The sequence below is a fragment of the Pelodiscus sinensis genome, chromosome 3 (genome assembly GCF_049634645.1).
Source record: "Pelodiscus sinensis isolate JC-2024 chromosome 3, ASM4963464v1, whole genome shotgun sequence".
Lineage (NCBI taxonomy): Eukaryota > Metazoa > Chordata > Testudines > Trionychidae > Pelodiscus > Pelodiscus sinensis.
Genome location: NC_134713.1, coordinates 146708852 through 146731327, shown reverse-complemented (window position 1 = coordinate 146731327; position 22476 = coordinate 146708852). Strand labels below are relative to the sequence as shown.

Below are 22476 nucleotides of genomic sequence, written 5' to 3'. Positions count from 1 at the left end.
CGGAGGCCTTCGATGTGGCACACAAGCTCATAGAGCTCCCTTCATCCATGGGACCAGTCATGGTCATGGATGATGAGCACTGGCCTCCTCTGTTGGCACTGGAACCAGTCATGCCACCAGCGCAACCAACAGCGCCTACATGGGTCCCAATACCAGCACTGCAGCAACCCCTCATACCGGTAATTATATCAGTGCTGCTGATACCAACAGCAACAATCCCATTGGATTCCAGGGCACCAACTGCATTGGCACCACCTCACATGGCACCATATGCCCTGGTACCTACTGTGATGGGGCCACTCTACTCCAGAACCAGTATTTGCACCCATTGTTGTCACAGGCATTGACGATCACAGTACTGGCACCAACCCATAAGGGGAAGCTGCCAGTGATGGCTAGGCATAGATCATCTCATCGCTCCCTGGTGCCATCGTTGGCACTGCCTTGATCAGCCTCTGACTACTCGAGTCAGATGCTGACTCTGTGCGCTCCAGGGTCTCGTCCTATAGATCCAGGTTGCAGCACCGTTCTTGATCTTGGCACTGGTCTCAATACCCTGGGCCAGCGTCCCACCAGCCTTGGCAGGCCAGTGGCAGCCTCAACGGCAGGGGTCCTTCTGGACTCACTGGGCATACCATCAGGCTCAGGGGCCTCAGCTGTCCAGACACTCCTCAGTGATGGCTCAGTCCAGAAGCACTCCTTCTGCTAATCAAAGGATCGTACAGAGACCAGGTCCTCAGAAGCAGGCTTTGTCAGGGCTCTATTTTGCAAGCTGGGTTTTCTTTATAAATGAGGAGAAATCCACACTCAACCCCACCCAGATGATATATTTCACTGGGGTGCACCTGGACTGTACAGTGGCAAGGGTGTCCCTTCCCAAGGCCAGGTTCTTGGCCATCAAAGTGATAATGGAAAGCCTCAGAGCCTCACCCCATATCATGGTTTGTACTTGGATGAGGCTGCTAGGTCACGTGGTGACCTGCACCTTTGTGGTGCAACGCACCAGGCTGCAGCTGCAACACCTTCATGCATGCTTGCTTCCATTCACAACCCAGCTTGAGCGCCGCTGAAATCTTTACTCACGGTGCTGAAAAGGGGTTCTCCAGTGTCTAGACTGGTGGTTGCAAGAGTAAGTCATATGCCACGGAGTCCCGTTTGCCAGATGGACCCCATCCATACAGCTCTTTACAGATGCATGGGACACGAGTTGGGAAGCTCACCTATCGAACCTCAGAACCCAAGGTATGTGGTCCCCCAATATGATATATTTATATATCCCAATATAGCTCTCCATATAAATGTCAAGGAACTCAAGGCGATCAGGCTGACTTGCCTAGTGTTCCTACACCACTTGAAGAACAGGTGCTGATGGACAACACTACAGCCATGCAATATATATATCAACAAACTGAGTGAGGCTCATCCTTCTCCCCTGTGCAAGGAAGCCGTCCTCCTATGGGACCTGTGTATTGTGCACAGGATTCACCTGGAGGCATCCTATGTTCCAGGGAATCACAACATACTAGCAAACAGGATCAGCAGATCGTTCAGGGCCCATGAATGGTTCATGGACGGTGGGGGGGAGGAATGACATCTTGGAGGTTGTCTTCCAGAAGTGGGATTATCCCTGTCTCAACCTGTTTGCTTCCCAGGGAAACTTCAAGTGCCCTCATATCTGGGGCAGGGAAAGAGGTTGCTGGGGACCTTCTATTGGTACAGCGACCCCAATGCTTCCTCTATATATTCCTGCCCTTCCCTCTACTGTAGTCCCCTCCTGACGATCAGGAGGTGTGCAGCATTGGTCATTTTAATAGCCCCAGTGTGGTAACGCCAGCACTAATATCCCATGCTCCTGGACCTAGCAGTGGAGGAGCCCCTCGAACTACCATTGGTTCCAGGCCTGATCACTCAGGACCTGGGAAAGGGGAGGTTATGCCACCTGAACCGGTCATCCCGCCACCTGGCAGCCTGGAAAGAAAATATCTGTTTGGAGGCAGTCAGAAGGGTCCTGACAGAGTAGAAACTCTGGCTATGAGGCTAAATGGAAGTGCTTCTTGATTGGGGCTAATGAGGCAGGAGTTGACCTAATGACAGCTCCTACCCCCCCTTATCTTGGATTACCTCCATCTTTTGACCCTTCATAACTCTTCATCTTTGGCAACAGGGCCTATCAACCTCATCCCCTCAGGTCCATCTAGCTGCCGTCACAGCATTCCACCCGGGTGAAGCGGGCAGGTCGGTGTTTGAGTGTGCTAATTAAGCAACTCCTCAAGGGTGTGGATAGGCTATACCCACTTGGGACCTCAACTTGGTCCTTACGAAACTCATGAGCCCTCTATTTGAACCCTTAGCCACCTGCTTTCTGAAACACCTCTCATGGAAGGTAGTGTTCTTGGTGGCTGTTACCTCAGCCAGGAGGGTGTCAGAGCTGAGGGCCCTTACACCAGAGCCCTCTTATATGGTATTCTCTAAAGACATGGTTAAGCTTCGCCCTCACCCGTCATTCCTACCCAAAGTTGTCACATTTTCATATGTCCTAGGATATCTACCTCCCTGTTTTCTTTTCCAAGCCCCATGCAACACCAAGGGAGCAGTCCCTGCATTTTACATTGATAGGACAAGGGAATTTAGGTCAACACAGCTCTTTTATTTCTATAGAAGAACGGATGAGGGGTCTCCCAGTGTTGGCCCAATGCTTATCCTCAAGGATCAGGACCTGTTATGAACGTGTGGAGTGAGAGATACCCCTGCTCCTGGTCCACTCCATGAGGGCACAGGCCTCGTCAACGGCATTTGTCATATAAGTGCCCATTCTTGAGATCTGTAGGGCAGCCATGTGGCCCTCCATTCACATGTTTATAACTCCTTACACAATTGTGAAGCAGGCTAGGGACAATGCAGGCTTTGGTAGGGCTGTGCTGCAGTCCATTGCAGATTAGGCTTCCAAGAGTCACCTAACTGGAATGGACATGAGCAAGCACTTGAAGAAATAACGGTTACTTGCCTCGTAACAGTTGTTCAAGATGTTACTCATGTCCATTCCACAGCCCACCCTTCTTCTTCGGGTAGTCCCCATGGGTGCTCCACGTCTGGTGTCGGGCTCGCCCCAGCGCCGCGAATCGGAGGCTTCCCAAAGCTGTATTTGGTTGGACCGCGCATGTGTGAGCGCTCGAGGCCATTCGTGCCTTTCCTCTCCGAGTGTGGTCCGGCCCCCGCCTCACTTCCTCTCAGCTGCCTCTGGCCATGGATGGAGCTCTCTCTCCTCTCCTCTCCTCTTCTCAGAGTACCTCAGCATCCTGTTAATAGTTAAATTTACTCTTTGGGTCTTATCGGCCTTCCTTTCCTTATCTCCACTCCTTTAAAATTTTTTAAAAAAAAAAGTAGAAAGAGATGTTTTAATAGTTATTATCTCCGTCCCTATCGTTCCTGTTGTTTTCAGTTGGTGCATAGCTGCCTTTTTCTCAAAAAGAAAGAAACCAAACCAAGAATAAAAGGATAAGCGAAATAAGGCAATACAAGAAATAAAGATACCTACGAACAGAAAGGAGCACATATGCCGCAAACTGAGCGGTGTGCGGGCAAGAGCACTCAAGCGGCAAAATGCCAGGTTCTCCCGGTTTTAAAAAGTGCTTGCTCTGTCATGAGGCTATGCCGGTTTCCGACGGCCATGCCTCCTGTATTAGGTGCTTGGGAGAGGCACACTTGCCACAACAGGGCACCCACTGTGCCAACCTAACCTCGAGAGCCCGTAAGGACCGCGAGAGACGCCTGAAAATGATACTCTTTGACAAGGCGCTTGCGCCTTAGACGCCGGCACCACTAATCTCACTGCTGATGCAGGGAGGAGGTGGGCTTCCTCCCCTAAAGGTACTCCTCCTGTGAGGGAGAAACCTTCACTGGTCAGGTCCCTGCTTGTTGTTCCGCAGAAGGAGATAAGAGCAGGAGGGGACAAACCGGGCACGTCCGACTCCTCTACCGGCTCTGCACTGGTCTCTGGCTCTAAGAAGCCGACCTGCATCGCACCGCGCTCCCGACTGGCCACTGCACCGGAGCGCCGTTTGAAAGACTCTGCCCTGCCGGCACTGACAGCTGTACTGCCGTCGTTCTCACCGCGCTCAGCTGTGGCTCCCCCCCTCCCACCTCAGGAGCTGTCCGTAGCTTTGGCAGATCTTCAGCCTGACTCTAGCAGCTCCCCCGGCTCTGCAGGTTGCTGTCCCTTCAGCACTGGCGGCACTGAGGAAGGCAACATCAAAATCCTGCAGGCATGCGTCTTCTCCCCTGCCTTCTCCTACAGCTTCACCCGGACCATCTCTGCAGCACCGTTCTCCTGCACCTCACTCCACCAGAGATCAAGGTACTCGAGCCCGCAGAAGTCTGTCGCCCTATTATCACCATCACAGGGAACCTGTCACCTGCCTAAGGGATTCTCGATCGCGGTCTCCTTCACGATGCCCACACTCTCCTGTGGACTCGCCGTGCATATTACGTTAGGCCCGCTAGTGTCATCTCTTCACGATACTCATCCCCAGGGTACTTGGACCGTCACTATATACATTATGACAGACCCTATTACTATGTTGCAACTCGTCACAGCCACTCCCATCGGAGGTCACCATGCTCCTGTCACTCGGTTAGTCCGCCTTCTCATCATGGTGAGTCGAGGCCGCGATCACCAGCTCATGCCCCACCCCCTCCATGAAGTTCGGATCCGCAGCAGGACCATTCGGACCCTGAGGAGGGACAGATTTCAGATGCAGAAACAGACATGCCTGCAAATGTGCGCTCTTCATCTCATGCACCAGATGATGCTGTTCCCCCGGGTGACACCTCGCCACCTGATGACCTCAAGGAATTCCAGGACCTTTTTAAGCGGGTGGCCAAAGCCAGGAGATTCAGCTGTCTGAAGCACAGGTGAAGTAGCATAAGCTACTGAAAAATCTGCAGCCCCAGCAACGACGCAAGATCACACTCCCAATCGATGAGGCAATTTTGGATGTGGTGCACGAAATCTGGCAGACTAGCATAACGATCTCGCCTACTAGCAAAAGAGCAGACAAGATACTTTGTCCCATCTAAAGACATGGATTTTCTCTTCAATCATCCTCAGCCCAACTCCTTAATAGTGGATGCAGTCTACCATAAGAGCAAGGCTTCTCAGTTCAGAACCTCACTCCCAGATAAGGACACAAAAAAGCTTGACTTGTTTGAATGCAAGATTTATTCATCATCGACCCTAATGCTCAGGATCGCAAATTATGCTGCCCTTCTCTCGAACCACAATTTTGATAATTATGCCAAATTACCTGAGCTGATGCAGCACCTTCCCGAGACTAAGAGACCGCTGCTGAAGGCAATTGTCCAAGAGGGATATTCTGCATGTAGGACATCGCTCCAAATCGCCCTCGATGTCACGGATACGGCAGCTCGGGCCATGGCAATGGGTATCGCCATGCTCTGGTTGATGGCAGCAGGAGCACCTAAGGAGCTCCAAAATTAAGTCGAAGATCTCCCATTTGATCGTAAGACATTGTTTGCTACTTCAACTGACGACGTCCTACATTCCAGTAAGGACTCACGCACCACTCTGCGGATGCTGGGGATGTATACCCCCCCTTAAGCGTAGGCACTACTATCCATTTCAAAGGAGATATGACTATCCATTCCAGAAACATCAGCAGCGCGCTCCTGACCAGTCTGAATTCTGACAGCGTCTGCTGCGCAAGCACCAGCAGTCCAATTGTGCACCAGCCTGGGTGAACGCCAAACAGCAAATTTGACTCGTGTCGAGGACACACACACATCTTCAGTGCTCACGGTAGAAGAACCCACCACCACCTCAAGCCATATTATCACCTGTGGCGCGACATCACCTCAGACCGCTGGGTCTTGGAAGTAATAAATTCAGGTCTCATGATACCTTTCGTCTCCATACCTCCTAGTGCTCCACCCACCCCGACCCATCATACGAGACTTAACTCCAGCAAGAGATACTTCATCTTCTTGCTATAGGAGCCATAGAAGTAGTTCCCACAAGATTCAGGGGCAGAGGGTTTTACTCCCGATACTTCCTCATTCCCAAAAAATCTGGGAGGCGAAGACCTATTCTCGATCTGAGGCTCTTAAACCGATACATCAAGAAGCAGCATTTCAAAATGGTCACGCTAAGCAAAATTATACCATCACTGACCAAGGAAGATTGGTTTGGAGTCCTTGATTTGCAGGACGCATATTTTCATATCGCCATACACATAGCACACAGGCGCTTCTTCCGTTTTGTAGTCTGGCAGGAGCACTACCAATACAGAGTGCTGCCCTTTGGCCTCATCTCGGCTCCCAGAGCTTTCTCCAAAACCCTGGTGGTAGTTGCTGCCCATCCTTCGCAAGATAGGGGTCTCCATCTTCCCCTACCTAGACGACTGCTTGCTCAAATGTTTCACACAGTTGGAAGCTCTCAACATGCTCGCAGTAATGAGGAATCTCTTCAGCTCCCTCAGCTTAATTGTAAACATGGAAAAATCATGTCTAGAGCTGACCCAGACTCACGTTTATAGGAGCTCGCCTCGACTCACGGTCAGCTCGGGTCTACTTACTTGCAGACCACTTCCAAGTCATATGCAATCTAGTTCATTCGGTATCGCTCTCTCCGACACTTCCCGTACGTACTCACCTTCAGTTGTTGGGTCATATGGCAGCCACCATGATGGTGGGCCACCATGCATGATAACATTTCTGATGTCTCCAGCAGTGGCTGACCTTGGTGTACAACCCCGCCGAACACAGCATCCAAAAGCGTGTGGTGTTGCCTATCCATGTTTGGAATTCCCTCCGATGGTGGACCGAGCCCAGCAACATGTTGGCGGGCATTCCCTTTCACCAACCTCAGTCTTCGAGGCAGATAACGACAGATGTCTCGCTTACCGGCTGGGATGCGCACATGGGCATGTATACTATCCAGGGTCGATGGTCCAATACGGAAATGATGCTCCACATCAACTTACTGGAGCTCAGTGCAATTTTTTATGCCTGCAGGCATTTCAAACCTCACATACAAGGCGCAATCACCAGGATCCTTACGGACAACATCGCTGCAATGTACTGTGTCAACAGGCAGGGCAGTGCCAGATCCCGCTCCCTCTGTGCAGAGGCAGTTCGCCTGTGGTCCACGTGCAACCGCAACGTCATTACTATCATAGCATCGTACCAGGAGTGAGCAATTCCATCGCAGATTCACAGAGCAGATACTTCCCACACAACCACGAATGGGAGATCCACACAGACATACTCCTAACTATCTTCCACTGCTGTGGTCGACCCTCCATAGATCTCTTCGCTACTTCTGCCAATGCGAAATGCAAGGTTTATTGTTCCAGAGCAGGGATTGGCACCCACTCCCTGGGGGACGCATTCCTTTTGCATTGGGGCACGGTACTACTATATGCATTTCCCCCTGTGGCTCTAATTCCGAGAGTACTGGAGAAAATTGTCCTCATCAAAGCCCGAATCTTGCTAATAGCACCGGCCTAGCCCCGGCAAGTCTGGTACTCCACGCTCCTACAGCTGCCAATTCGAATGCCTTACCGGCTCCCTCTTCTCCTGGACCTCTTAACGCGGGTCCAGGAGAGCGGGTCCCTTTGCCATCCGAAATTACTCACCCTCCTCCTGATTGCGTGGATGTTAGATGGTTTGACACATCAGAGACCCTTTGTTCAGATCAAGTGAAGCGCATTCTGCTCAATAGTAGAAGAGATTCCACGAGGAAACCATACCTCGTGAAGTGGTCTCGCTTTACGCAATGGCGTGACACTAAAGGGTTAAACCCCTCCACCGCACCGTTGCATGCTGTCCTGGACTATGTTTTGCACCTGCACATGTCAAGTATCTCCATACCATCACTTAAAGTTCCTCTAGCAGCGATTATGGCATTCCACTGCCCAATCTATGCCGGTCGGTTTTTGCCCACCCCATTACGAAGAGATTTCTCAAGGGCCTCGTTAATCTCAACCCTCCACGTAGACTTTCACCTCCTGTGTGGAACCTCGACCTTGTGCTAGATGCGTTGACACGGCCACCATTTGAGCCGCTTGCGACTACATCTCTCCAACTACTTACGACCAAAGTTGTTTTTCTTATTGCTAGAATATCGGCATGCAGGGTGAGTGAGATTGCAGCCCTTACGGCATCTTCCCCCATGATCTTTAATAAGGACTCGGTGATACTGAGGTCGTACCCGACCTTTCTGCCAAAAGTCGGCTCGGACTTCCACAGTAACGCACCCGTCGTCTTGCCTTCTTTCTGTCCTAAACCTCACACTTCTCCTCAAGAGGCTCTTTTGCATATGCTGGACGCTCGCCAAGCCCTCGCATTTTATATTGATAGAACTCGTGAGATCCGAAAGACAGACCGTCTTTTTATATCTGTTGCAGATCAATTTAGAGGTCGTCGACTCTCTGCGCAGCACGTTTCGAAGTTGATTGTCGCTTGCATTACCACCTGTTATAATCTGTGTAACAAGTCCCTCCCATCACAACCTAGAGCACACTCCACCTGTGCAGTGGCTACCTCGACAGCATTCCTGAAAGGAGTCCCTATGTGTGACATCTGCCAGGCAGCTACTGGGTCGTCAAACGTCACTTTCATGAAACATTACGCAATTCTGCAACACTCCACCTCAGACTCCGCTGTAGCCTCGGCAGTACTCCAACACTGCCGTAACATGGATTCTGTAGCGCAGCCTTAGCTCGGACCACTGCTCCGGAGTCACTAGATGTGGAGCACCCAAGGGGAATACCCGAATAAGAAGTTACTCACCTTCATGCAGTAACGATGGTTCTTCGAGGTGTGTCCCCGTGGGTGCTCCACAGCCCGCCCTCCTCCCCGCTAAGGAATCTTGTCTGTTTCTCTCATTTCAGATGAGGCAATGAGAGAAACCGAGGCGGGGGCCGGACCGTGCTCAGAGAGGAAAGGTGCGGAAGGCCTCAAGCGCTTGCGCACATGCGGTCTGGCCAAACACAGCTTTGGGAAGCCTCTGATTCGTGGTGCCGGGACGAGCCTGACACCAGACGTGGAGCACCCATGGGGATACACCTCGAGGAACCATCATTACTGCACGAAGATGAGTAACTTCTTCATTTCCCTTCATCAGATGTCTCCAGTAAGAAGAAACTGAGGGTGGGGAGGGCCAGCAGGGGTATATATGCACTGATATGCTAGTGCCACTCCAGGGGCTCCTTGGCTGGCCCAACGGATACTGCTAAGGGAAAAAGCTCCAGAATCTGTGCATGTAGCATGCACCCACATCTAACAAACATTTTTTATTGCCCCTCTGTTATGTCCTCAGGGACAGGGCAAAAGGCATTCATGGCAAAGATGGGGCTGAACTGATGCTGCTATTCAAAGGCTTTGATCTTGTGATGGGATCTACATAAATAACATCTCGAAAACTACATTTACAGGCAGGCTGTTCTTCACCTGGAGATAACTGTTTTTCAAATCTGTCAATGTCAAAAATAAAAATGCAAGCGGTAGGTATATATATTTTTATGGGTGCCACAAAGTTGATGAAGGATCAAAATCTAATTGATAGTTTCTCTAAAATTGAAACTGAGAGCTTGCCAGAAGAGGGCAGATGTGGGATCTCTTGGGTACAGGCTGAGGCTGTGGGACAGCTGCACCACTCCTTAGTCTTACAAGCGGTGGTTTCTAACCTTTTTACACCTAAAATCACTTTTTAAATGACAGGCCAGGCCAAGATTTACTGCCCCGCCCCTTTCTTGAAGCCCCACCCCTTTCTATTCTCCTCCTCTCCATCACTTGCTAGCCCCAATCCTTATACTGCTGCTTTTTTTTTTATTAAATTCTTCTGTAGGAAGAGGTTTTTCCAACATTTGGCCTGTCTAGACTGGACCCAATGTCAGAAAAACCCCTTCTTTTGGAAGCCCCCTTCTTCCTCGTGGAAAGAGGAATATATGGGTGACCAAAAGAGCATGTTTGTTTTTCTGCTTTTTTTTAGTGGAAGAGCAAACACATCCCTGGGTTGCAGAAGTGTTTTTCTGGACTATCTCCAGAATCCTGAAAAACTCCTGCAGTCTAGCCATACCCTCTCTGGGTTGAGACAGGATGTGTAGGCTCTGGGGTGGGAATGAGGGATTTGGGTGTGCGGACGGGGTGCCAGTGGGGTCAGGGAGTCTCCTACACTAGCCTTGGATGGAAGCCTCCGTTGCATGCTCCCTCCGGGTCCAAACCCCCTGTGGAGGAAGGAAGCCTCATCATGTGTCTCCACTGGGCCTGACTCCTGCCACCTCTGGAGCAGGGAAGCCAATGCACGTGACCCCTTGGGGCCGACATCCTCTCTCCTCCCCCCCCCCCCCCCCCCCCCGTGGAGCAGGGAAGCATGCGCTCCCTCTGGGCGCGACTCCCTCCTCCCACGGAGAAGGGAAAGCCTCTGGGGACTTACCCGGTAAGTTCTCGGAGCACCAGAGAGCTGGGGCAAGGAAATAGCTAGCGCATTTCCAGAACCCCCAGAAGTGATGCGCAGTTGTAGGGCTTCTATCCACTCCGTGGAAAGCTGCCACTACTTCCATTGTTGCTCGAGGTAGGTAGTGGGACTTCTTGGGGGTGGGGAGAAATGGGGGGCCCAGAATGCCTCGCGATCGACTGATTGGTGACCGTGGTCTTACAGGAAAAAGGCACCAACCAAATTTCCCTCCCCCCCCCAATTCCCAGTCTTTCACCTCAGAAATATACCGCCTTGCGCTGCTAAAGACCCTTTCTTGACCAATGAAAGTTTATTATTTGCTTCCCATTTATCAATGGAAAGTGGATATGGCTCACTTTGTATACTTCCACAGATTTACCAAGCAACTCAGGCAAACTCACTGGTAAAGATAAAGAGTAAAACAAGTTTATTGATTATTAAAGTGATAGGCAAAAAGTTTGAGACATTACCAAAAGAAATAAAATATCAGCATGCAGTTTAAACTCTCACGCTATGAGTCTGGGCAACCTTCTAGATTAAGTAGTTTTCCTCACCTCACTGGATATCACAGTTCATAGTACAAAGGTTACACAGGTTTCATTTTTGAAATCTGGGTCAAGTCTCCTCTTGTTGGAGCCTTCAGTCTTCCCAGTGTCCTTATTGCTTGCAGCACAGGTGGGAGGTGGACAAAAGGCCAAATACATGGGGCGCCTGTGTTCTGTTTTATACCCTTAGTCCATGTGATTGAAGGACTCAAGTCCAGGCATGTCTGGTGGCCACTGCTGAGTCACAATGTGAAGCAATAATCTGCTCGGTCTCCTGAGAGTTGTAACTCCTCTGCTGAATGGTAGTTGGTGATGTCTGTTCAGCACCCATCTGGGCATTGATTACTTCCCTTGTTGTTGACTCTGGAAAACTAGTATCTGGGCACTTCCCAAGCCCACAGCATATTTTAGTGAAAACCATACTACAACATTCTTTTAATTATATGTGCATTAATAATACATTATATATTTTAGATAGGTTATAACCTGCTGGAAGCTGTTGTTCTTTCTCTGATACCTCACATGGTATGCTTAATGTGAAATATCACAATTTATATAAAAATGATGAATGTGGAGGATTACTAGGTGCTCCCCAAACATATAGTGCAGAGGTGAGCAATAATTTTTGATGAGACTGCGCTCTAAGAATTTGGTAAATAGTCAAGGACCTCTTTTATGATCTTGAGGAGGTATGGAGGTTGGGTGCAGGAGTGTGAACAGCTAGTCAACTATCGATAAGCAAATTCTTATTGGATAGTGGACTAATCACTTCCTTCCCCCCACTTGCTGCTTCTGTCAGAAGAGGAGGGGATGCTGCAAAGAGACAGTGCCACATGAAGCCTGAGGCCAGACATTGCATTCCATGCGGCACTGCCACTTTGAAATAACACATGCAGCCTGGGCCCAGCTGGGGACTGCATGTGGCATTTCAAAGCAGCAGCACTGCATGGAGCCTGGGGTCAGCTTGGGGTCCCCAACTGACCTTGGGCTCCATGTGGTGCTGCTACTTTGAAACATTGGAGGAAGCACAGGCCAGTGGGGGACTGCTTGTTCCCATACTCCCACAGCACTTTTGCCTTTGAAATGTAGGAACAGCCCTTGGCTTTTGCTACAGTTAAATCAGAGACCCACATATTGATTAATTGAATAGTCGATGCAAATTGCATCAACTATTCATTTACCCAATTAATCTAAGTTTAACATCCCTATGCAGGAGGGAGCTCTGGGTAGGAGATTGGAGTGCAGAAGGGGGGTACAAGATCTGAGAGGCGGTTGTGACCTGGGGCAGCGGTGCAGGAGGGGATATAGTAGGGGGAACAGAGGGTTGAGGGGAGAGGCTGGGGTGCCAAGTACAGGCTCTGGCTGGGAGGTGCTTACCTAGGTAGCTCCCAGCGAACAACCCAGCTCCCTGCCTTCTATGCCTCCCCATACTGATCAAAGTGGCCCTGTGCGTGGGGCCATGTGCTTCTCTCTGGGGGGTGGATACTTCACATTCTGCGTGCTCTGCAAACTTGATCCAGGCAGCTGAAGGATTGTGGGAGCTGAAAGATTGTGCTGGGGATGGAGCAGCATGCAAAGGTTCTCCCTCTCCCACCAAGCTCACAGTGCTCAGAGAAGCACATGGCCCCTGCAGCTGGCCACTTTGAGGGTGTGGCTCAGATCCACCAGCTTGAAGGGTCAGATATGGCCTATGGGCCATATTTTGTCTACTCCAGTATACTGCATTACTGGCATATAGTGTGCCTATGTGAAGTTACATCATGTAAATAGCAGGGTAAAATTGTATGCAGACGCTAAGTAGAGTGGTCATATTAACCTCTTTCTAGAAATCAAAATGGCACTTGAAACATTTTTCACTTTTGAGGAGCTGTCATAACCATGACCAGCAACCTGGTGACTAAGGGGTTAACTATACCTCCTGTCTCTCGCCAGGTATCTGGTCAGCCTATGGTAATGCTGGTAGGGATTTCTGGGAAAAAGGAATTTTTATCTTTTTCTCTCCTTTGTCTGAGTAAGAGCGGTTTCTTCCAAGTAACAGGGAAACGGGAAGGCCTGTTTCTCTCCAAAAAAAGTCTTCTCACAATATGTAAGTAGGGCAGAGTTTAGTTAGCGCAGTGATCTCCAACCTTTTTACACCCAAGATCACTTTTTAAATCTCAAAACAGGTGAAGATCCACTGCCCCGCCCCTTCCTTGAAGCCCAGCCCTCTCTATTCTCCTCCTTTCCAGCACTTGCTATCCCCGGCCCTTACACACTCTGATAAACAGTTTATTTTTAAATTGTGATATATAAAATTAAAATCACGTGTTTATAGTTATGAAATAAATGGTCTGTTTTTTATTCATGCTATTTGAATCTAAAATGAAGCATTTATAATTGTACATTTTGTGGGGACAGAGTTCTGTGGCTGGGGAGAGGGGAGAGGGGAGAGGGAACAGGGTGCTGGGAGGGCAGAGGACAGGGTTCTGCAGCAGGGGACAGTGCCAGTGGGGACAGGTTTCTGCAGCTGGGGACAGGGTGCCCGTGGGGACAGGGGATGGGAATGGGGACACAGTTCTGTAGGTGGGGACGTGAGTGGGGACAGTTCTGTGGCTGGGGACGGGAGTGGGATCTGGGGAGCGGGGAGCACAGATGGGGTGGGATGACAGTGTCAGCAGAGAGTCCCTTGCATCTGCCACCTCCCAGGATTCTCCCCTCAGAGGGAAGCCAGCACGTGCCTCCTCCGGGCCTGACTCTCTCCCCTCCCCCCGTAGGCAACCCCCTTCCCATGGCAGGCCCAAACCCCCATGGGAGCCTGCCCCGGGAGCAACCCCCCCCCCCCGCGGTGGGGCCAAACCCCTGCCCCACAGCACAGCCAACCCCTGTGGGCACCTGCCCCGGGGCCAAATCCCCCTCCTGCGGTACGGCCCGGCCAAGCCAATCCCCCCCCCTCCCCCCCGCAGTGTGGTCAGTCCCTGCGGGCGCCTGCCCCGGGACCGGGACCTTCCCCTTCCCCTTCCCTCCCGCCGCGTGGCCAAACCCCTGCTCCCACAGCGGCTGACCCCTGCTCCCACAGCGCAGTTAACCCCCTCCCACAGCATGGTCAACCCCCGCGGGCACCTGCCCCGGGTCCAAAACTCCCTCCCACGGTGTGGCCCGGCCAACCCCCCTCCCCTCCCCTCCCCTCCCGCAGTGCTGCCAAACCCCGGGGCCGACCCCTGCTCTCGTGGCGCAGGGAAAGCCCTGCGCTCGACTCACCCTTCCAGCACTGGGAAGGCACCGCACTCCTCCTCCAGGGCCAATGCCCCCTCCCCCCGCACACAAACAGAGCTGTGGGAAGGGAACAGCCCGCACACTTCCGGAACCCCCGGAAGTGACGCGGGCTTCACACAGGACTTCCGTCCACCCCGCGGGAAGCCGGCACTACACTAGAGGTAGATAGTGGGGCTTCTCGGGGGTGGGGGGAAAATGGGAAGTGAGGGTGCCCGAACACCTCACGATCGACTGGTTTGGGGATTTGGAACTGATGTCTGTGCTGTTAAAAGTGTGTTATTTTTCTTTTGTTTTGAGCCCAGGGGTGGCAGGGAGTCTCTTACTATGTAGCCACCTCAACTGTTTGCAACGAGAGTTTTGTTCTGATGATAAAAGTTTGTTTTCTTTTTCTTATTAACTGGTATTGGTTCATTTTTGTGTCTTGAAGTCTGTTGGTCTGACTAGGAGTCAGCTACCACAGACTGCAGCTTGTTTTCTCTTTTATCTCTTTTTTTTCTTCTGTCTTTTTTCAAGCTCTTTTGGGGGAAAAGAGCGTGAGGTGCCCTTGAGGTTTTAGGGAGGAAGTTTCCCAAGTGATCTCTTACCTGGTTTTCTTGGAATATTTGGGTGGTGGCTGCAGATATTCCCCCAAAATCCAGGTATTGGGATTTTGGGGGGAAGTTTTTGTACCAAAGCCTGTAGAGTTAAGGTTTTGGGGTGTTTTTTGCAGGTCCCCACTTCTGCAGTTGTCATGCCAGAGTGGGGATCAGCCTTGACAGGAGCTAATGCCTTTCTTTTATGCCTTCGCTTGGTGGTTTGTTGGCTTTTGAAAAGACAACCTCTCCAATGTCTGATTCTTTGCATGTGGTATATACTGACAAGTCGTTTTCTAAACTTTTTCAGGTTGTCCGTCAGATGATGTGGCTGATGGATCATATTTTTAAGTATACAAACTTTGGGATTGTATCTCTAATCCATGGAGATTTCTTTATAAGACAGGTAAACAATAGATGTATTATGATGCCTTGGCTTATCCTTGTAGTCAATGTTTAAATTTTCTAGATTCAAAATTTCAGTGTGGTCTTCTAGGCTGTATATCTGACCTCTGTAATGGGAAATATAAGGTGAAATCCTTGAGCTGAAATGTGCTTGCTAGAAACCTCATATAAAATATTTTACTTTTTTTAGCAGTTGTATTCTTGACCATTTATATGATGTTCAAGCATCATATAATCTGGGTTTCAACCAGATTTAGGACTCATGCTAGGCTGCTGTACAATTGTACAGTAAATGAGTCTTTACTTCAAAGAGTTTACAATCTAAACTTTACATTGCCACCAGTGTACAATAATATAGCACGGAATCCAGTCTGGAATCTGATAATTTGTAACCATCAATGACTCTTGTTTGTTGTTTGTATTATCCTGAAAGCTAAGAGATAAGTGATTACTAGACTTCATGTATTACTTTTTTGTTTATTAAATGCAGAGCAAGCCATCTGCTAAGAATAAGAAAATGTAGAAAAGTTTTAGTTGTGAAAATTGATCTAATTACAGTTATGCAATAAGAGGAAACTGCATGCCAAATTTGGTGGTTCTAGAGCTTACTGTTCAGGAGGAGTTCTTGAGTAAACAAGCAGACTGATGGACAAACTCTCTCAGACTATGTTTAGACTGCAGGTTTTTTCTGGGATCCTCTGGTATCCCAGGTAACACTCTGCCGCATCCAAGGAATGTGTCTGCCTTCCTGAAAAAAATGTCAGATAAGCAAATGTTTCTTTTGGTATCCCTGTAAACCTTGTTTTATGAGGAAGAAGGGATGTCCCCCCTCTCCCCCCAACATTTGGCCCAGTGTAAACAGGCCAAATGTCAGAAAAGCCTCTTCTGAAAAAAGAATCTGAAAGATACACAAATTGCGGTTCGCAATTTGCGTATCTTATTCCAATAGAGCTGTGGTCTAGACACACCCTCAAATATATAGTAGATGAAGATCTGTAGGTTTTTTTTTCACTGTATCAAAAAATCTATATATTTAAGAGAGTTTGTCTACCTGTGTGTCTGTTCAAGAACGTCTCCTAAACAGTAAGATATAGGACCACCAAATGTGATGTGCAGCTTCCTCTTATCATAACTTAAAGCATGGTAAGGATTTGGGCCAGGAAAATGGGATGTGCCTGGAATGGGATTGTTTCTCATAAAATAAAGGGAGGGTTTTGCAATACAATGACCACTTGGGGCTGCAGGAGATATGGGATGCAAAGCAGGGTTAGTTATACTATACAGTGACCACAAGGGGGCAGTAATGGGCTGGAAGATGGGGACTGGGACAGCTATAACCCTACTGATGCAGCAGCGGGGCAGTGGTTGGAAAAGGGACAGCTATCTACTAAATATCTGAGAGTGTTTTTCTGTTTGTGTCTGTCTGTCCCCCAGCTGGGGGACATGAACCTGTCCCCTGGCTGTACCAGCTGCAGCAGGTATGGAGAGGTACTTCTCACATGGCCCCAAACCGCTGCTTCCTGCGGCTTCCCTTGGCTGCAAACGGCAAGCTGCAGCCAATGGGAGCCACAAGCCTCCATGGTTGCGGAGCTGGTAAGTCGGAGCGGCCCAGTGACAGCTTTCTCAGAATGGATCTGTGTACCAGTTTGAGAAATACTGAATTAAACAATTATTTTTATGTTTCATCAGAAAAAAGTCATGACTCTTCTTCGGATTATGTCCATGTGAGTGCTCCACATAAGGTGATGGGTCGTCCCCGGACCTGTGATGTTAGAGGTTTTTCATAGCAGTTAGCAGTTGGGCCATGCATGTGCAGCAAGCAGCTCATGCTGCTGGTAGTTGAATGCGTCTCATGCAGTCTGACTCTTTTTCTCTCCCTCCCCCTCCCCCCTTTCAGTTCCTCTTCTACTGTCCTTAGTCATGGACGGAGCTCTCCTGTGCTTCAGGCATGTCTCTCATCACAAGAAAAATTTAACTCTTCTGATGACATTTTAACCTTGTTTAGTTACAAATTCCTTCTGTTACATTCTTGCCATTCCAAAGAAAAGAAAAAAAGGTGGAGGGCGGGGGCTTAAAAAGACAAAAAACAGCAAGCATTGCCTATACAAGCTTGCCAACGGTTTAACCAAGAAACCTCCTTCCCCCAAAACACCAGTGTCTCCCAGTATGCTCTGCTCACTGGGGTTTCAGAAGTGCCACAGCTGTAATGACTCTATGCTGGCCTCTGATGGCCACAGCTGATGCATATAATGTCTGGGGGGAGTCACACACTCCACAAAAGTGTGAACGCTCCTGGAGTTTGACTACGAAGGCGAGAGCGTATTGGGAGTTTAGGCTTCACATGACCCTCCTTGAGAGATCTTACAGCCTATGGAGGAGCCTCCACTAAATCAAGCGGCAGAACTTCTGAAGCATAGATCTGCCTCCCCAACACCACGGAGGCATCTCACCAGTCAGATTGCTACCACCCAAGTGGTCCCAAAGAATGACCGGGGAGACATGCCAGGCATCTCCCTAGCTCTGTGGGGCTGAGGTCAGTCACAAATGCCGCTGCTGCAGCACCCAGCCTGAATATGGCATCTGTACGCTCCTCCTCCGCACCGGGGAGAGTGCACCAGCAAACCCTGGCGCCGAAGCAAGTGCCTACATGTGTGACGCTGGCAAAGCAAGCGGAACTGGCTTCCAAACGGCCCTACAAAGCTCTGACACTGCCCCCCAGTGTGGCGGTTTCTATGATGGCTCCCCCTGGGCAAGCTGTTCTCAGCTTGCAGCCAGCCCAGACTGATTAATGAATTGATTGCAAATAGCAAAGACTTCATGGATAGTGCAAGTGAGCAGGGGGATGCTGCTCCCCCTCCTACCCCCCCTTACTCCCATCAGGAGAGCGGGCTCCAGTGCCTTACACATCATACTCATCTCCACAGTATAGGAGAGCTCTGCATTTACATGGGTGCTCTGGGGAGACTGAGTATGAACAGGGGAGTGTGTTCTCTTTGCAGCATTCATCTCCCACCATGTCCCATCAATGTCATTGCTACAAGGTATGCCTGTATCACCTCAGTGGCATCTGAATTGGCATTACCATCTCTATGCTACCTGGCACACTGGGACTATTGGCCACTGCCTAAACACCAGTCTTCTGGTCCATTACCCTCACCAAAAAGACTTCCACCAGCCTCACCATCTCACACCCTGATGGCCGTGCTGGAGTCAGAAGAGGACAAATGCCAGTTGTCAGATGTTTGACAACACTCAGCTCTCATGAGATTCGCCACAAGACAACTTATCTTCCCCCTCCCCCAAGGGGGCTATAGTTCCTGAGGACGAACACACCACAGTAGACCTGAAACAGTTTCAAGATTATTTTTTTAGAGGATAGCTGTTACCTAGGAGATAAAATGTCAAGGAGAAACAACATGGTCTCCTAAAGAATATTCGTCCTTTATGCCAAGGCAGGATTGTGTTGCCCATAGACAAGGCTATCATGCAGGTGTTTGAAGACATCTGGCAGATGCCTGCATCAACCCAACCAATCTGCAAGAAGTTGGTGTGTTGGGGTGTGCCAACCCTGCACTGGTAGTGAAGGAGTTAACCAGGCTTGTTAGGCTGAGAAGGCCCCTCCCCTGCAGCCCTGCTGGGCATGCTCCAGCTGCAGGGTCAGTATAAAGGTCAGTGGAGCAGCTCAGTTGGGGTTGACCACGGAAGGGGAAGGAGCTCCTGCCAGAGCTGAGGAGCAACCATTCCTGTGGAATCTGCCGGAGCCCCAGCCGTCGCAGCCTCCCCCACAGCCACCGTGCCTGCCACAAGCTACCGCCACAGCTGTGGCGCCAACCGTTATGGCGGCAGCCACAGCTGTCCTGGTCACTGACACTATGCCAAGCATAGCCACTGGCTCATTTGCCAGCCCAGATGGGGACAGGGCCAGTCAGCAGGCAGGGATAGAAAGAACCCCGGGGCAGGAAATAACCCGGAGAGCTCGGTGTGCTTTGGTGATGACTCCCTGCCAAACCAGTGGTGGGAGCCACCGGCCACTGATAGTGCCCTGGGCTTGGGGCTTGGTGGAAAGGGAGGGCCTGGGTCTCCCTACCCTCCTACTCTGACACTCCAGAGAGGGGAGCAATACAGACTTGGCCGCTAGGCCACCTTAACCCCCCAGCCAGGGGGCAGTATGGACTAAGGCGCTGGGCCATATTGACCCCCCCCCCCTCCCCCAGCCAGGGGGCAGTACAGACTTGGCTGCTGGGCTATATTTCCCCCTCCTATATTTACCCCATGACAGACAGACAAAAAATACTTAGTTTTGCCTAAAAAATTGGATTTCCTTTTCTCCCACCCCCTGCCAGACTCGCTTGTGGTAGATGCGGCAAACCAATGGTTAAAAATCCTTCAGCTTAAATCAAATGGCGGGGACAAAACTCAAAAGGCTAAACCAATTTGGCAAAAGGGTGTACTCTGTCGCTCAGAATAGCAAACTACTCCGTCCTTCTAGCCAATCATGATTTTGACAAGTACTCCAGATTAGCTGCGTTTATGGAACACCTCCCGGATTCCAAAAATCCCATCCTCAGGACAGTCAACCGTGAAAGGCCACACCATTGCCTGCACCACATTGCTCTCGGCAATTGACTTTGCCAACACTGCAGGAAGGGCAACTGCTACAGCTGTGGTAATGAGAACATCATGGCTGCATGCCTCAGGGGTCCCTAAAAAACTCCAAACTATGGTGAAGGATCTCCCCTTTGACAAACATAAACTCTTTGCGACCAGCACCGACAAGATTCTACACAGCAGCAAGAACTCACATACCACTCTGCGTACTGTAGGAATGTACACACCACCAAACAGGCGGAGGCATTACACCCCTTACAGTAGAAATAGGGACACACATTACAACCATCCTCAATATAGACCATATGAATACAATTGCTCCACACAGTGCACCCAGAAGAGGTGCCAGCAGCAGCTACAGTCCTCTGGTGTCCAGGTTCCTAAGCAGCAAATTTGAAACATTGGTCAAGGGTCTGCCTGACCTCCCTGATCATCCAGTGCAACAAAGCCAGAAACATCTATTTGACCACAGGTTATGTCTCTTCCTTCATCACTGGGTCTCAACAATATCCGACCCGTAGTCTTACTTGCACTTTTCCCAAAACCACGTGTCTCTCAAACGCACTATGCTCCATACCCTGGATGTTGGAAGGGCTTTGGATTTTTATATTGACAGAACTCAGGCATTTCGCAAGTCCCCACATCTGTTTGTCTCATTCACAAACTATTCCAAGGGTAGCCCAATTTCCACACAAAGCATATCCAAACTGATATTGGCCTGCATGCTGCAGTGCCATTCCCTTCAAAACAAACCGCTGATAATGACACCAAGAGCACGCTCCACATGGGCCACAGGAACATCCTCAGTAGTGTACTCCTCCAAAGACATTTACTGGGCAGCTACATGATCATCCTACCACACTTTCTCTAGACATTATGCCATCATGCTTCAGTTGATGGCAGATACAACAGTGGCTATAGCAGTGCTATTTTCCACTATTAAGCACTGACTGAGCTCACCAGCCCATAGCGAGTACTACTTTGTAGTCACCTTATGTGGAGCACCCATGGGGACATCACCCGAAGAAGAAAAGGAAATTAGCTTGTGCAGTAATGACTGTTCTTCGAGGTGTATATTCTCATGGGTGCTCCACAGCCCTCCCTTCCTTCCCACTACTTGGGAGTCCAGGTGGTCTGCGATGGGTGAGGAATTGAAGGGGGGAGTCAGGGCCTCATACGAAGTGCTCAACTGCTGTAGTACGAGCCACCTGCTGCACACGCGCAGCTGAACTGCTATGAAAAACCTCTGACTTTGCAGCTCTGGGATGACCTGTCACCTTACATGGAGCACCCACAGGGACACTCATCTTGAAGAACAGCCATTACTGCACAGAGTCAGTAACTTTCTTCTATTATGGTTAGAGTTGATAAAAAGTATAACAATAAAATCGAGTCCCCTATTCAACAGTCATTTTAGTGCAAAGAAAATTTTTACGGTTATAAATCACACAATAATGCAGATTGGTTATGGAAAGAGTAATGGATGTTTTAAGAGTTTCTGATTCAAATTTACTATGTCTGGTAATTATTCAATGAAATAATGTTTGACGTTGAAATCCTACACATTTTAAAGCAGTTCTTTTACTTCCCTTTTGAAAGTGCGCACATAAAAATTCTTTTACATATGTTTAATTTCTTGAACTTTCCTATAAAAGTCATCTATGCAAAATGACTTTGCCCAATCAACTACAGGCCTTACCTCCTAGTTATTAATAATGGAGTGCGAACCAGAGAGAACGCATCTTCACCCCATGATTCCAGGTTGAGTTTGCAGTTGAAATAACATGTAAAGTTGTCAGACTTGCTCAGAGGACCATTAACAGATAATATTCTCGGGGTCCATGTTTATTACATTATACAGAATCAATTTTAATGGTGTAATTGTACGTGAATTATTACACTTAAAAAATAAACTAGTCAGAATGACAGATTTACCTTCACTTCTGAAAACCTCTATTCATTCGTTATGAGTTGAGCATCAGTGGTGCCTTTGGGAAAATTATATTTATGTTGTCATTGATGATTTATTATATAGTGCTCTGAGAAAAGAGTTTATACTTTTTTTTTTAGAATGTTAGGTAATCTGCTTAGATTTTAAGGTTACTTAAGATATCACCAACTTTTCTTTCTCTCTTCCCTCCTTATTTCCTAGGGAAAAGCTCACCGTGACCAGCAGCTTGTGCTCCTAAAGGAGCATCTAGACAAACATTACAGGAGCCGTGACCGGAAGTGGATTGTACTATTTCCAGAGGGAGGCTTTCTTAGGAAAAGGCGGGAAACAAGCCAGGCATTTGCAAAGAAAAACAATTTGCCATTCCTTACGCATATCACCTTGCCAAGACTGGGAGCAACACAAGTTATTCTGAAATCACTTGTAGCTCAGCAAGAAAATGGAACCCCTGCAGGTGGAGATGCGATGGTATCAGGTAGGGATTGTTATGAAATATCAAAATAGCTAATGTTCAACCCTGACTACATAGCTTTAAACGAAACTTCATGGTGGTTTGAGTTAGATCTTTTCCAGCTAGTTCATTATGTGAATATGTGAAATCTTGACATTCTAAATTAGGGTAGATATCAGTTGACAAGAATTTTTTTTTAATTTCTCAGTATGTGCATT

The 22476-nt window shown here is 49.2% G+C and overlaps 1 protein-coding gene across 8 annotated transcripts in view; it reads left to right on the top strand.

Annotated features, from left to right (window-relative positions):
- LPGAT1 (lysophosphatidylglycerol acyltransferase 1) overlaps nt 1-22476 on the top strand; it is a 252317-nt gene that overhangs the window by 74009 nt on the left and 155832 nt on the right. For 6 of the 8 annotated variants that reach the window (XM_075925141.1, XM_075925145.1, XM_075925138.1 and 3 more), the window contains exons 5-6: nt 15154-15249; nt 22009-22282. In XM_075925141.1, the coding sequence (XP_075781256.1) occupies nt 15154-15249; nt 22009-22282 (370 nt within the window). Of the gene's footprint in view, nt 1-15153; nt 15250-15342; nt 16842-22008; nt 22283-22476 lie in introns of those variants that run through there. The other 2 variants (XM_075925140.1, XM_075925139.1) reach the window with 2 other exon arrangements.